We start from the raw sequence: 16,409 nt of genomic DNA, 5'->3' as shown, positions 1-16,409 counted from the left end.
TAGGAGGGAGTAGGAAACCCTGTTGTCTATTCTTCTACCAAAACTGGTCAGACACCCACTCCTCCTCTGTAAATGGGTGGCTGAAAAACTCATCTTTTGTAATTGTTTGAATTTATTCTTTATAAACATTCTTGGGATACCCTCAATTCGTAGAGTTTTTGTTAAAATTCTAGACTATATTCATGATTACTACCTAAGCTCTAACCTCTTTCCCGTGACAGAAATCTTTTGATCCTGAACTTATTGGTTTGGCCTGTGGATTTTTAAAAATAATCACACCTAAAAAGAGGAGACAGGGACGAATCTCTACATTAGCATTCTTTCAGAGAACCCCTCTTCCTCTCAAAAGCGATGCTAGGAAATGTTTGTGATGGGGAGGGGTAAGTAGCACCATCAGAATTTAAATGTGAGAATGTCTCTTCCTCCTCTTTTTGTAAATGTTCATTCCCTTCATTATCAAGGGGGGAGGTTGCTTTTAGAGGTCACTGCTATCATATCAATAAAGGGACAAAATAAAGCCCCCTCTCCAAAATAAATAAAGAACACAGGTCTAAAATTGTTCTTCCTTATGTTCTGAACTTATGTCAATAGTGTTAAATGACTGATTTAATTTGTTGTGTTTTAAGAATATAAACCATATTAATAAATAAAATAAATAGTGCACAAGTATAAAAGTACAAGAGAAGTTTAAAAATATGTCTACTTTTTCCCATTTGGCATAATTGGTTATTTTGTATTTGGACCAATGTAAACCAAATGTAAAGAAAGAGATTAAAAACAAAATTTATATATAACTAAAACAAACTATATAAAAAAGTAAATATATAAACAAAAATGAAGTAAAGTGTAAAATAAAATACAACATAAAAAAGATATAAAAGGTATAACTAACATATTAGTATAAAAGACAAAAAAAGTACACAAATGCATCTATTTTTTTTTCCCTGTGGTAAAATTGGTTATTTTATCTTAGAGCCAATATAAATTAAATGTAAAGAATGAGATGAAAGAAATATAGCTAAATTAATATATTTAAACAAACTATATAAAAAAGTAGATATTGTTTGTACACAAAAGAAAAATATAAAATACAAATATATAAATAATGTATGTAAAGAAAAACATTTAAAAAGGTGCACCAAAACACCCTTTTTGTCCATTTGGCGAAATTGGTTCTTATTTCTTTGGACCAATGAAAATCAAAAGTATGAAAAGAGTTTTAAAAAAATAGATACTTAAAATAAATTATATGAACAAAATACATAAAACGTATATATGTAAATAAAAGTAAGTGCAAATAAAATGTAATTTAAAACAAGATATAGACACATATAAATAATATATAAGTAAAAAGAATACGAAAAGGTACACAAATACATCTATTTTTCTTAATTGGCAAAATTGGTTCTTTTATTTTTGGGTTAATATAAATCAAAAGTACATAAAAAAGGATTAAAAAAATACAACCAAATCAAGATGTATAAACAAAATATATAAAAGAGTAAATATATAAACAAAAGTAAAATAAAATATAAAATGACACGGAAAACATATATAAAAATAGGCACACAGATACATCTATTTGACCATTTCGCAAAGTTGGTTCTTTCATGTGCAAATAACAGTTCAAATAGGGATGAATCATTTTATCAGATAGTGAAAAACATTGATGAAAATCCTGGATATTTTGGTCACATACACAGCAACCGTCATAGCGATAGATAAACTTTCCCTGGAAAATATAATATAAACAGAAGTTAGTGCAAATGACTTTTGTTTTATTCAACAAACAGCAAAAAAAATACTTCAATCATGACTTTCGCCCTATCTGCTGATGACAGTTGCTGTGATCAAAATATTCAGAATTTTCATCATTGTTTTCACTGTTTAATAAAAGAATTTGTTCTTAATTTAAATGTTATTTGTAGGCTACGCCATGGAAAGGCAGTTTGGTCTCCGAAAATTCGTATGTTGGTTCTGTCATCTTTAGGCCAATGTAAAAAAAAGCGATGGTAAAAATAATTCTAGTTTTTTATAGTTAACTTTATTAATTTGCTGGATATTTCCTGATGAGGTATTTTTTCAGCAGTGAAATTGAGTTTCCTCTCTTATCAGTTTTTGATACTCTTTGACTTTAGCTGAAAATGATGACTTTTGCTAATGATGAAAATGGAGAAATTGAGCTGTCTCCCTCTTTGGTTGAGATGCTGTGAAGTTTACACTTTGATCTCTGATAGTGAACTTGTTAAAGACTTACTGCTTTTAAACTCTTGCCGCGTTATCATATACTCTTTTCTCTCTTTCATAGGCAGGCCCTTAGAAGATTGTGAATTATCTTCAGATAATTCACCTTCAGAAGAATTATCTTCAGAAGAATTTGAGAAAGATGAGCCAAAATCCCTGCAAGATGTTTTTGAAGACACAACAGAAATGGCTAAGAAATCTGAAGACTTACTTGAACAATCAATGGAAGCTGTCTCTGAAGAAGTGTCAGAAAGGAGTCAGAAGCACAAAGAGTTGATGTGTCAATCAGAAACAGAGGGGCTACAAACTCAGTCATCTATGGATGAATCTAATTCTGGTAGAAATGATGGTAATAAAACATCAGAAGACGAAAATGTCAGACCTTCTCCTGTTTTGAGGTAAATTATCCTTATACACAATTAAAGAATTTTAACCTTCCTGAAGCTTCAGTCAACACCCCTTCCCCTCTTAAAAAAATTAATTTTGACTATCTACCCTTCAAGAGATACTGACAATGGAAATTTGAATAGATATTGACAATATCTCTGAATTGTCATATTGTCCCCCCCCCCCAGGTGTGTAGCCCAGATCTTGTTGTTTGAGAGGACAGACAACTATAGAACATGAATTTCTATTGGCAGTGTCTGAAGTATATGTAATGAAACAGACTAGGAATAAGAAAAAAGTGTCCCAGTTTATAGTTGTTTTCTATATAAATTGGTTAATTTTTTAATACAATAAGATGTAATAGTAGTTGCTTCTTAACAAAAGATCCAAAAATTGAAGAAAAAGATAAAAAAAAGAGATAAAGATAGAATAAAGAGCTACAAAAAAGATTAAATAACACGACCATCTCAAGGGACTGACATCATCAGAGTTTCATGGCGGAGATATTTGGGAGGCGTCTTCCCTATGGACGATCATAGACTCCCTAAATCCGCTTTACGTTGGAAGTCGTAGCCAGAAAAGACCCAGAAATGCACAGCGCCGGACGTACAGGAAGGATCTACGCTACCTGCTGACCTTGGTTTGCCCACAATGAGATGGCATCACTGATGATATGAGATGACAGCAGCAGCAAACCTTTGGGATGATTGGTGGCTCCTCCTTGATGTCCTGCTTCAGGAGGCACAGGCAGTCCTAAGGACCAAAAAAGAACTCGGTTATCAGTTCGGTTGGACTTTCAGAGAAATCACACTGAATTTGAAATCAAAAACCAGAATGAAAGAATTTTTTTAAACAAATAACAATTAATTGATAAATATTAAATAATAAAACAAAAACAAATTAAACAATAAAGAATTAAAAAAAAAAAATATTTCTGGATTTGAAAGCTTGAAAACCCAGAAGCAATTTTACGTGGAAATCAGTCATCTGGTTTCCAAGATCAAAAGAACTCTAGAACTAAAAAACGAGGCTAAGGTAACAGTTGAATTTACATATTATCCTAGGAGATTACTCTAGCTGTTTGCAAATTTATACCACGATGCTTTAAAGAACACCATGCTTCAAAGAAAAGTCTTTTATTTCTGCTCATATATCTTGATTTTAATGAATTGGAAAATCATTTAAGCCAATCTGGGGGAAAGGGGTACCGAAATCCTTCCTCGTATGTGCGGTTATGACTTTATGCTACTTTATTTTCACTGAGTCCTTCATTGTATTTCAGTCTTCAAAAGTTCTATTCATAAAAGTTTTAAAAGATGATGTTCTTCTTTACAAGCAGCATATTTTTTGGGAAAAAATACGGGGGAGGGGCTTTTCTTGAGCAGGGAAAAGTGTTAATAAACACTTTGTTAAGGTAATTTCCAACCCTAGCTACCCCTTCTGTCCTGGTGCGAAATAGAGCAAAAATATATTAAGGTGATAATTATGACTATTATTAACAAGAAAACATTTAATAATTGGATCACAATTTGTGAAATTTAAACAATTTGATAAGCTGAAATATAAAATTTAATGATAATTTAATAAGCATTTATTTGATGAAACAAATTGATTATAGCTATTATTATATTGTCCTAGTTTGTACAGTCCTATTCTAGCATCTTCTTTTAGGCGTTCCTGTCGTGTTAGAAAGCCTGTAACGAAAATTTTTGATTAAAACTGATTCTGATGATGAATCTGATGCACCAAAAAATAAGAAGAATAGAAGAACGCGGAAGAAAGAAAATTCGTCACCAATATCCATTGATTCCTGTTCATCTAGTGAAGATGAAATACAAAAGAAAGGTTAGCCCTCTTTTCGTCCAGCTTTTAACCTGGCTTAATAGGTTTTGTCTGTAGGCCCACTAATGTTTTTTTGTGAAATTGTAAGGCAACATTGCACGGCTCTTTAATTTCGTTTTTATTTAGTTAAGGGATTTATTAATTATGGGTTTGATTATTATTATTCATTAATTGTGAATTTAATTAATGAAATCTTTTTTCCAGCTTTTAACCTAGCTTAATAGGTTTTTTCTGTATAAATATTTTTTTTGTGAAATTTTAAGACAACATTGCATGGCTCTTTAATTTGATTTTATTTAATTAATGAATTTATTAATTATGGATTTGATTATTATTATCTATCAATTATGTGCTTAATTAATGAAATCCCTAAAGCCATCAAGTTCTTCAGCTGTATTGTGTCCTCTGGTCAATATACTACTACTATAAGCAACTCACTGCAATAGCAAGCCGCCTCAGGCCAACACAGCTACGCACGCTGTTCTTCAATCCCAATTTATTTAAAACCACCCTCTTTTTATCCTCCAAGAAGTTCCTATTTCCCTTAAATCTTCCCTTATAACATCCTTCAACTCTATTCGGGGACGAACTGCTTTTTGTTTGGCCGACAAGGTCTGTCTTTGGCAATCTGTCATCCTTCGTCTGCAGAGCGTGCTGTTTTCGACGTAACACCTTAAATTAGGTATCCTTTTCTTAGACCACACTGCCGTCCTTTGACGAACACATAAACGTTCAAATGGGGATAAATCCATTTATTTAGACAGTGAAAAAACAGGTACAAAAGTCCAGATAGTCAGATGCCCAAAAGTCAGATCTATTAGATCTTGCAGAGATGAGTGAAAAAAAAAAAAAAAAAAAAAAAAAAAAAAAAATCAGAAACAATGTTACCAGATAGTGTGAATTTTGCTTTTCAGAAATAATAGAACTCAAAATTGGTAGGATTCAGTCTTCATTGACAGATATCGGCACCATATTCTGAAATCTGAAACAGTGAAGCATTTTTGACTGATTACATGCGCTTTTGTGGTCGAGGTTTTCTGTTCTCAGTCTCTGGCTTGACAAGAAAGATATTTTCCTTAGTTCTCTGTTATGTCAGAGAATTAAATAAACAAGAGAATTAAAGAAGATCTAACAAAAAAAAAAAAAAAATACTTGCCAGTATCTAAGGTGGTATTTTACATTACTTTCTGGGTAATATGCTGAATCATTTCCTATCAACAATAAAAATTGTGATTAAAGAACTAAAAAAAGAAATAGGTACTCAGTATACTGGTCTTGCAATATAGACAAGTTATACGAAAATATGGAAGTTAAAGGCGCATTTGATAAAGATAACTAATAGATAGGATTTTCTAAAGTAGAACTAAAGAGAAGCATGATCCTTGAAGGTCACATCTCTCCAACATGTCATTTAGGTAAGTGACATCAAAGTTTACTTCTCTATACAATGTTTTTAAGACATTGCATTTCTAGGTTTCAAAAAGATGTTTAGTCTCAATCTTAATTAAAAGAATAAAAAGTTTTGTAACTTTCAAAATATAAATTAGAATGACCAAGTCAAAGATAAGAAATTGGACCGGCCGTTGTTAATGCAACTATGTATAAAGTTACAGGCAAAAGACAACGTTCTGAGATTTTGTCATAAAACAGAAGCCTAAGACATACATATGAGACAAAATTGTGTTTGACAAGGTCCTTTTGTTTGTTATTTTGTTTTGACGATTTTTTTTTTGACGATTTTTGACGATTGTTATTTTGTTTTGACGATTTTTTTTTGACAATTTTTGACGATTGTTATTTTGTTTGTTTTTTTCTTTTAATGAACTTAGAATTAGTTTTGTACATTTTTTTAACATATATTATATTTATCTTCGACTAGTATTCAAGATCATTTTCAAAGTTGAACAGCAAACCCTCCTTCTGTATGGCCACAAAATTTTCTCAAGATTTTCATCTTCATTTTCTTTGTCATTGGATGGTTTTTTGATCTCATACATGTCAATGGTAAATCTATTCAGCATAGCGGGTGTAGGATCAAAGTCCCCGTAGCACTTTCCCTGGCAATTTAGCCTAAGTTGGATGGTTACAGTAGAGTTGAGCATTTTAAGGTGCATCCTGTTTCAAATTTTGTACTTGAAAATATTCATAACAGAATACACTCTCTCGACGAAGGGGTTGCTGATGGGTAAGCTTAAAACAGAAAGAGCTGCTTGAGCTATATCGAACAAAGGTCAGCTTTTCTCACTCTTTTCTGTATATTTTTTTTTTTATAAAAATTTGACCACTTTCCCATTTGGTTTTTCACGCGGATAACTTAAAATTTAGGTCGTCATGGATCCTGGAATGCGATATGAGAATCCCTACGGGGCTCTAAAAGGCTCTAAACCTGTCTTTATAGACAGATTCCTGAGTCTGTCAGTAGAAGTTGTCAGTAGACACAAGACTTTACGATTTTGAGTTTTGTCATTGTTATTGTGAAGGCAAAATGCGCCCACTTTTGGCCGAATTTTTTTTACATGCATTAAATCGGCGCAATGCGCCAACTTGAAAAATTCATTGCGCAATCATCTCAACAAAGCGCCCAAATGGCACAAATGCAAACCACCTGGCAACTATGGGCTAAGCTAATCCTTTGGCATACAGACCGTAAAAACAGGCTATTATCTGATCTTCGCAATGCAAATTCTCGAGTTTGCACTAGCTAACAAGGAAGTACCGCGCTGCATGGGCGCCCATATGGGGGGGGCATGGGGAGGGGCTCCCGCCCCCCCCCCTGGCTGAATGATGCTGCCTTATTTTTATATTTTTGTTCTGAGATTTCTCTTATATAGCATTAAAAGTGCCAATTAGACGAGGTTTGCCCCCCTGGAATTCAGCTTATGGGCGCCCATGCCGCGCTGCATTTAAGGTTACCAATTTTAACAATTCACCATTTGACCTTCAATTTTTGATTTTACAATTCAACGTAAGCTAGACTATATTCCATGGATTTCGATATTTTGTTGATGTAAATAAATCCTCGAATCTGCTTTAGACTATGCTGAAAAGTGACTACATCAACCACTAAAATTCTTCTGTCGAAAGTAAGTAAACAAAATAATAGAACTATTATAATTTCCATCAACTTACGATAGCGCAGGGGAAAGATGTGCGCCTACTATCTGAAAGTGCACAGGTTTAATCCCGAATCTCGTAAGGAAATTGGACGTTTCTTAAATTCATTTAATTTTTTTTTAATGATTATGGAATTTTTATAGAATGTTGGTTAAATATCTTTTTTACAAGATATATTTTCTGAAAAATGAGTTATTCGGGTATGTCAAAATTTATAAACACCAAACTGGCCATAAAGATCAGATTGGCTTCCCTATAAATGTGATAATGAGGTATTTTTCAACAATATTTAAAAACTGGAGTATCTATTGGAGAGAGGAGTTGCCTCCTGGATCCCACCTCCCCCTTGATTAAGTTCTTTTTCAATTTGGAATTTTCAATGAAACATGTCTTTATTTGTGTTTTCAAAAAAGACGGAAAAAAGAAATGAAAAAAAATCTTTCCCCCCTAGATTTTAGAAATACAACCTATCCCTTTTTCTATTCTACTACCATCCCTACTACTAAGCTATCCCTACTACTTTCAATGTTGTTCTTGCTAGATCTAATTAACTAGTTTACTCATGTCCAGATAGTCCAGACTGGCCACACCAAACTGGCCTTAAAGATCAGATTAGCTTCCCTATAAATGTGATAATAAGGACAATATTTAAAAACTGGAGTATCTATTGAAGAGAGGAGTTGCCTCCTGGATCCCCCCTCCCTCTTGATTAAGTTTTTTTTTCAGTTTGGAATTTTCAATGAAACATATCTTTATTTGTGTTTTCAAAAAAGACAGAAAAAAGAAATGAAAAACATTCTTTCCCCCCCTAGATTTTAGAAATACAACCTATCCCTTTCTCTATTCTACTACCATCCCTACTACTAAGCTATCCCTACTACTTTCAATGTTGTTCTTGCTAGATCTAATTAACTAGTGTACTCATGTCCAGATAGTCCAGACTGGCCACACCAAACTGGCCTTAAAGATCAGATTAGCTTCCCTATAAATGTGATAATAAGGACAATATTTAAAAACTGGAGTATCTATTGGAGAGAGGAGTTGCCTCCTGGATCCCCCCTCCCTCTTGATTAAGTTTTTTTTTTCAATTTGGAATTTTCAATGAAACATGTCTTTATTCGTGTTTTCAAAAAAGACAGAAAAAAGAAATGAAAAACAAACTTTCCTCCCTAGATTTTAGAAATACAACCTATCCCTTTCTCTATTCTACTACCATCCCTACTACTAAGCTATCCCTACTACTTTCAATGTTGTTCTTGCTAGATCTAATTAACTAGTTTCCCTTTAAATGTGATAATAAGGACAATATTTAAAAACGGGAGTACCTATTGGAGAGAGGAGTTGCCTCCTGGATCCCACCTCCCCCTTGATTAAGTTTTTTTTCAATTTGGAATTTTCAATGAAACATGTCTTTATTTGTGTTTTCAAAAAAGACAGAAAAAAGAAATGAAAAACAATCTTTCCCCCCCTAGATTTTAGAAATACAAACTATCCCTTTCTCTATTCTACTACCATCCCTACTACTAAGCTATCCCTACTACTTTCAATGTTGTTCTTGCTAGATCTAATTAACTAGTGTACTCATGTCCAGATAGTCCAGACTGGCCACACCAAACTGGCCTTAAAGATCAGATTAGCTTCCCTATAAATGTGATAATAAGGACAATATTTAAAAACTGGAGTATCTATTGGAGAGAGGAGTTGCCTCCTGGATCCCCCCTCCCTCTTGATTAAGTTTTTTTTTTCAATTTGGAATTTTCAATGAAACATGTCTTTATTCGTGTTTTCAAAAAAGACAGAAAAAAGAAATGAAAAACAAACTTTCCTCCCTAGATTTTAGAAATACAACCTATCCCTTTCTCTATTCTACTACCATCCCTACTACTAAGGTATCCCTACTACTTTCAATGTTGTTCTTGCTAGATCTAATTAACTAGTGTACTCATGTCCAGATAGTCCAGACTGGCCACACCAAACTGGCCATAAAGATCAGATTAGCTTCCCTGTAAATGTGATAATAAGGACAATATTTAAAAACGGGAGTACCTATTGGAGAGAGGAGTTGCCTCCTGGATCCCACCTCCCCCTTGATTAAGTTTTTTTTCAATTTGTAATTTTCAATGAAACATGTCTTTATTTGTGTTTTCAAAAAAGACAGAAAAAAGAAATGAAAAACAATCTTTCCCCCCCTAGATTTTAGAAATACAACCTATCCCTTTCTCTATTCTACTACCATCCCTACTACTAAGCTATCCCTACTACTTTCAATGTTGTTCTTGCTAGATCTAATTAACTAGTGTACTCATGTCCAGATAGTGTTATACTCTTTATGGTATGTAGTAAAACTGCATAATAGTCCAGACTGGCCACACCAAACTGGCCATAAAGATTAGATTAGCTTCCCTATAAATTTGATAATAAGTGCAACATTTAAAAACTGGAGTATCTATTGAAGAGAGGAGTTGCCTCCTGGAACATGTCTTTATTTGTGTTTTCAAAAAAGACAGAAAAAAGAAATGAAAAACAAACTTTTCATCCTAGATTTTAGAAGCACAGCCTATCCCTATTTTCTCTATTCTCGTGAATTGATGCTACTACTTTCAATGTTGTTCTTGCTAGATCTAATTAACTGGTGCGCTCATGTTACAAAATAAGTTTTATGAGCTCCAATTTTTTTTTCTCATAAGTTTCGTTTCATAAGATTCGTTTCAGAGAAATCTCCATACCAAATATTTATACATTATCATTCTAATATTTTTCAAATCAACTAAAAAATTTTTAACTGAACCATCACACTTCTCAGCATAAGTAACTATCTTGATAAGGTAATAACAATTTTTATGCAAGCTATCATTAATCTAAACAAGGTGAACTTATCAATTAATTTAATCTGAAACCCACCATACCAACCAATATTCATTAAGATAAATTTTCATGGGGAAATTTGACACAGGGGTGAGGGAAGGGGATTTCCTGGTATGACTTGAAAAATGATCATGAACTAAAAAAGTTTTTCTTTGACTGAAAATAAAAACGAAGGAAAACTATTCTATATATGAGGGGGCGGGGGGCCCCTTCCTTCATCCTTGCTCTTCACGCTAAAGTTGGAATTTGTGTCGTAATTTTTTAACAAAGACTGCTTAAACACAAAGCCCATTGAATTTGAATGAGAAGTATTTTTAAACAACTTCAAGACTTAAGCGTAAAGAGCGAGGGTTGAGGAAGGGCCAGCCCCCTTATGTATGGAGGCTGACCCTATCACATATATTGTAATAGTACGGTATTTGTTTTTTCTCAGTGGAGGTGATACAGTCCTTAAGCGTTCACCTGGGACTGAGACATCTACCACCTACATCCCATATAGAATTTTCTGATGGAGGAAAGTTGGAAACACAAATTAGAAATGTTAGTGAAAACACTTAAGGCTTCATAGAAGTTAAAGTTTAGTGTATATGCATTTTATCTATTAATATTGATTTTAAACTAAACTAAATTGATTTTAAACTTAATAACCCCATTCCTGTTCAATTTTTAAACTGACCTGATAGGTTATTTCTGCTCTAAAACCTTTTGTGAGATTTTAAGACGTATGCTTTTTTCAGTTTACACTTACGCTTGCTGGTTACGTATATTTCGCTGTACGTTTTACGGACATTTCGGTGTTCATTTTACGCATAATTCTTTGTAATTTACGTCGTATCATTTTACGCCTTACACTACGTACATCTCGTCATGACAATTTCGGCTTCACATACGGAAACGAGAGAGAGAAAAAAAAAAACAACTAGAATTTACAACTAAGACATAAAAGAAAATAACATAGAGATAGAATTTCCTATAAAGAAAACAGCAAACTGTATTTCTTCGATATTTCATTTTTTTTTTGTCAATACTCTCTTCTGATTTATTGCTGCTGTGACATAAAAGATGAGTGGAGTTGTCCCCAACTGAATCTTTAATTGATTAATGAATTTTTTGTCTTGAATTAAAGAGTATAAAATAAGGAAAAGTTTTGCAATTGCCCTCTACCTCTGATAAAACTGTCCAAATTGTATAGGTAGCTTATAAGAGTTGAAACTGGCGCTAATGTCGGTAAAAAAACCATCAACGCCGTCTAGCGTTTGGGGACACTAAGAATTTTCATGATTTGTAATCGTCTTTCTGTCAGGAACTGGGGCACTTATTACTACGCCAGTTTTGCCAACAACACAAATGAAATAAATTATTATACTGGAAAAATGTCACTTGTCACCAAACGCTAGATGGTGTTGAGGTTTTTTCTTATCGACCCTAGCGCCAGTTCCCCCTCTTATAAGTTACGCATACTCGTTGATAATGTCCTTAAGCTGGTCAAATTTCAACTTTGTTTTAGTGTCGCGGAAGCTGGCGCCAATATTCGTCCGCCCAAAAAAAGTGGCTCCAACGGCGGAAGAGCTTGCAAAAGAAGCAGCAAAAATGGCATTTCTATCGAGTGGCGTTCCTGATGAGATAAAAACTCATCAGGATTTGATCGAAAGGTAGGAATAATAGAGTATAGAGCAGTGGTTCCCAACTGATTTTGGGCCATGTCCCACCTAGGAATTTCTAAAATCCTGATCCCCCTCCCCTCCTCGTGGTATTTAAGTTTTGTTATTCATAATTTTGCATGTATTCACCTGAAAGAAGCTTTAAAGACCATCAACTTGGTATTTTTTTTAGGGGGGGGGCTTTCCTCTAGGCATATTTTATGCTAACGACAGATATTGTCTATATAAAACACCTTTTTTACAATGAAATACTATCATATATCTTTTTCGTCATTCACATAAAAATGTTTTTTTTTCAAAATTAAGGATCTAAAGTAGACCCCGGCGCCGCGCCGATGAGGGAAGACCGGCGGCGGCGGGGCAAAAACAGCACGCCGCGTCGCTTCGCCGGTAAGACGCCGGCGGCCCGCCGCCGGTAAGATGTCGGCGGCGCGCCGCCGGCGCGCTCAATGTTGACCCCAAACAATAATGTTTTCATCAGTCTTTCTCAATTCACAGCATCAATTTACAACAGATTCGAGCCTATTCATGAGTTTAGAAATTCACAAGTCGCTGGCTGGAAACTGGTCTTCTTCATTATTCATCAAGCGAAGCAGAAATATTATAGAAAAGAAATGGCTGTGATGTTTCAGAACCCTTGCATAATACAAGTAGTTGAAGTTTCTATTAGATATGTACTCTTAACATAAAGAACTATCAAAATTAGTAGTTTTTTTCATCGAGCATAACTGGATATAAAACTTCAAATACCGTATCACAAAATTCGTCAGTTATCTTGGTAAAAACTTTGAATATAACTTTGAACTTAGAAGCTTAATTTTTTCATAATGCCCTTTGCCTATATCTATTTTGTCACCTTTAAACCAGTTCAAATGGGCGACTTTGATATTGATTGTTTTTTTTTTGCTCTTTTGGGTTCCTAAAAAGCCTTCTTGTATTGAAAACTGGTTTTGAATAACAAATTAGAAAAAAATAAATTTTAAAGTTTTTTTTTGGCTCCTTTATAGAATGTATGTGATGCAGGCTAAGGCTGAACTGCTGCTTTTTATTGCTTTTGGCTGCTCTCTTGGATATTATTCATTTTTTCTTTTGGGGATTCATTCCAAATTATAAACTGATAAATACCTAATATCAGTCAAATTATAAACTGTATCTAAAAGGAGTAAATTTATCAAATTGAAAAATACATGATGAACATTTTACATAAAAACAATTCAATTACAATGACACAAAAAACACTTAATAGTTTATTGGCTATGAAGAAAAATGAAGTGCCAGCTATTTTCTTAGATAAAAAATGAAAAGCTCATCCGTTTTAAGTATAATTAAATGAAATAATATGCAGACTGAAGTAGCTCCAGGAAGATGTTGAAATGTTCATCCTAGTTCGTCACTTTTAATCCAAGCAAAATGTTAGGACACTTGGTATCAGCTATTGAGTTTAAGCTTTGATTTCCAAATGATCACAAGAATTACCAAATTTAAGAAAGTCGCAACAATAAGTCACCTGTGGTCAAAATACTTAGACTCCTCTTTGATCCCCACCCAGGCTCAAAGCTTCTGCTATGGTCATTTCCATGGAAATCTCTTTTAAAAATTTCTTTCGAGTTTCTTTTTAAAATAGCTATCAAGAGTAGTTAGGGGTATCCAGACTTTTTTGATTTTCTTCAAAGCTTTGAAAACATTGTGATAATATTTCAAATGTTAAATTTGTGCATATTTTTGATAATCATTTGTGGGGAGATTGAATTTCCTAAGCCAATGTAGATACCTAAGAACGTTGCAACATCTAGCACCCTGAGGTCACAAGACTGTTAAAGACTCCTCGTTGAACCTCCCAAATTGAAAACCTTTATTATGATCTGGCCTTTTAATGCAACTTGGGCACTGGACCAAGGGCGCCATTGTTACTCGAGCGCAACGTTAGGTGGGAATGTCGATATCGCTTTCGTCACACCAATTCGTTTTAGTGTGAATCTACCTGGTACATATGAATGAATGTTTTCAAAGTAAACCCGTTTCGTCAGTAGGAAAAAAAAAACCGGATTGGACGCATATGTCCCTTTCCCTTTGGAGGATAAAACCATGCAAGTGCTGTATCAAGTATAACTCACGAAAATCTTGTTAATTTTGTTAACTTTTCAACTTTTTGACATCCCTGCCTTCAATAAAAAAAAATCAAGGTATTATCACTTAAATATAATAATTCCCTATGCCCCCCCCCCTCTTCTGGATACCATCTTGATAGGATACCGTCTCTGCTTTAAATAAAAAAAAATAATTAATTTATTGGCACCCCTGCTAAAAAAAAATCGAGGTATTATCATTTAAATATGATAGCTCAATACCCCCTCCCCCCCTCTGGATACCACCCTGATAGGAGGCCGTCTCTGTTTTAAATAAAAAAAAAATGTAATTTTTGGAATCCCTGCTTTCAATAAATAAAATTGCGAGCTATTATTATTTAAATGTAATACTTCCCTACCCCCCTCTGGCTACCACCTTGATAGGATACCGTCTCAGCTTTCATTGGAAAAATAATTTACTGAATAATTAACAAGGTCACAATATGGTTCAAACAAACACGCAAAATAACGTTAAACAGCTTAGTGTTCCTTGAAAAAAAAAATTGAGGGTATGAGTAAAGGGGTACAAAGACAACAACAAAAATGCCGAAATTATTCGGATATACCTCAAATTATTGGAAAACTGAGTGATAGATTCGCCATGGCATTCCATAAGATCCAAAGAATCGAATTAAAAGGGAGCATACACAAAAGCCAAATAAGGCCAGTAGCCTATGAGAAATCGCAAAATACCCAAGACAATGAACAAGTCCTAATGGGGGCTTCTGGGTCTATCAAAATATTTCAATGGTTTCCTAGGGAATTTGATATCGTTTTCTTCTGTCTCCACTTTAAATGAAAAAAATAATTATCTTTTTGGCATCCCCGCTTTCAATAAAAAAAAGAAGAGGCATTATCATTTAAAAATGATAGCCCCCTATCCCCCTCCCCTAAAGGAAATAATTTACAATTTGTTTATGAATCATATTTTTGGGGTAACTTCCGGTTCAATCTTTAATTCCCCAACCTTGTACATAGCTTAGTCTATAGCTAAATTTTATCTCAACCGTAGGCTGTTTTTTTTTTTGTGGGGGGGGGGGTAAAAATGTTCCAGACAGAAGATTGTATTTTATATAAGGTGTTCAATAATTGAGTATTAAACATTAAGAAAATATAATCTAAAAACGGAAAAAAAAATCTGCAAAGTTAAACTTCAGCTGTAGAAACAATCTGTTGGTTGTCAATTTCAAAATCGAACAAAAGGCTGAAACTGTATAGTAGTCAATGCGTTCTATAATTTTATTCAATTTAAAAACAAAATTCTTGACTACGAATGATGTAAGAAATAGCGATTGGGAAATTGCATTCGAAATTATTTAAACTCATTTCATAAAGACGATACTTTTTTTTGTCAACATATGAAGAACTGTGTATATTGCAATATTTGCAATAGCTTATTGTACCTGTCTGGTTTTTATGCAAAGTAACAAAAGACAGGAAAATTAATGAACAAGAGAGCAGTGAAGAATTATGGTATACAAAGTAATATTTGGCAGGGAAAGTCACTGATGATAAATCACTAGGGGTGGCACCGTGATTGCGTGATTTTCGGGGATTCTGGGAACCCAATTTTTTTTCGGGGTGACGCATAGATTTTCGGGGAAATACCCGAAAATTCGGGGAAATACCCGAAAATTCGGGGATAGTGCAAGCCCTGCTTGATTTCTAATCAGGAAAATCGAAATACTAAACCACACGAGAAGGAAAAGCTCCGACTTTGCGTTTGACGCAATATAGAATTGCCGTAAAAATAATTTAAAGTCGACCGAACGCCGCCGCCTCTTTCGGTGGCGGTGCGCCTGCGGCACGCCGGTGGTGTTACGACACTTCGGTGGTAGTCGACCGAGCCTCTTGGTGGTGGTGTTTGGTTGATCTGCCGGCGCGGCGCCGGGGTCTAATCTAAAGTATACTCAGCTTCGAGATAGCCATTTTGTTCAGCACAGTCAAAAATATAATAAATATGTCTTTTAGGATGACTTAATCCCCCAAAGTCCCCGGGGGGAGGGCTGAAAGTTATGAACTTTACCTAATGTTTACATGTGGTATTGGTCATTGGAAAGTATACAGACGTTTCCAGGGGGGATTTTTTCTGGTTGTGGGGAGAGGGAGGGTCAGGGGTAAACTCCCTAATATATGTAATAGAAACATACAATATAGAAGTTCGTTACTT

At 34.3% G+C, this 16,409-nt stretch overlaps 1 protein-coding gene across 1 annotated transcript in view; it reads left to right on the top strand.

Moving 5' to 3' along the window:
* The first annotated feature begins 4,340 nt into the window (after positions 1-4,340).
* Positions 4,341-16,409, top strand: part of elg1 (enhanced level of genomic instability 1) — a 44,517-nt gene continuing 32,448 nt past the window's right edge. Inside the window, exons 1-2 of the mRNA XM_089105853.1 lie at positions 4,341-4,476; positions 11,960-12,104. Coding sequence (XP_088961979.1) covers positions 12,043-12,104 — 62 coding nt within the window. The 5' untranslated portion in view covers positions 4,341-4,476; positions 11,960-12,042. The remainder of the gene's footprint in view (positions 4,477-11,959; positions 12,105-16,409) is intronic.

This window comes from Artemia sp. Qi Xiang Cuo, chromosome 20 (genome assembly GCF_049724085.1).
Source record: "Artemia sp. Qi Xiang Cuo chromosome 20, ASM4972408v1, whole genome shotgun sequence".
Classification (NCBI taxonomy): Eukaryota; Metazoa; Arthropoda; class Branchiopoda; order Anostraca; family Artemiidae; genus Artemia; species Artemia sp. Qi Xiang Cuo.
This window is presented reverse-complemented; position numbering and strand designations above follow the sequence as displayed.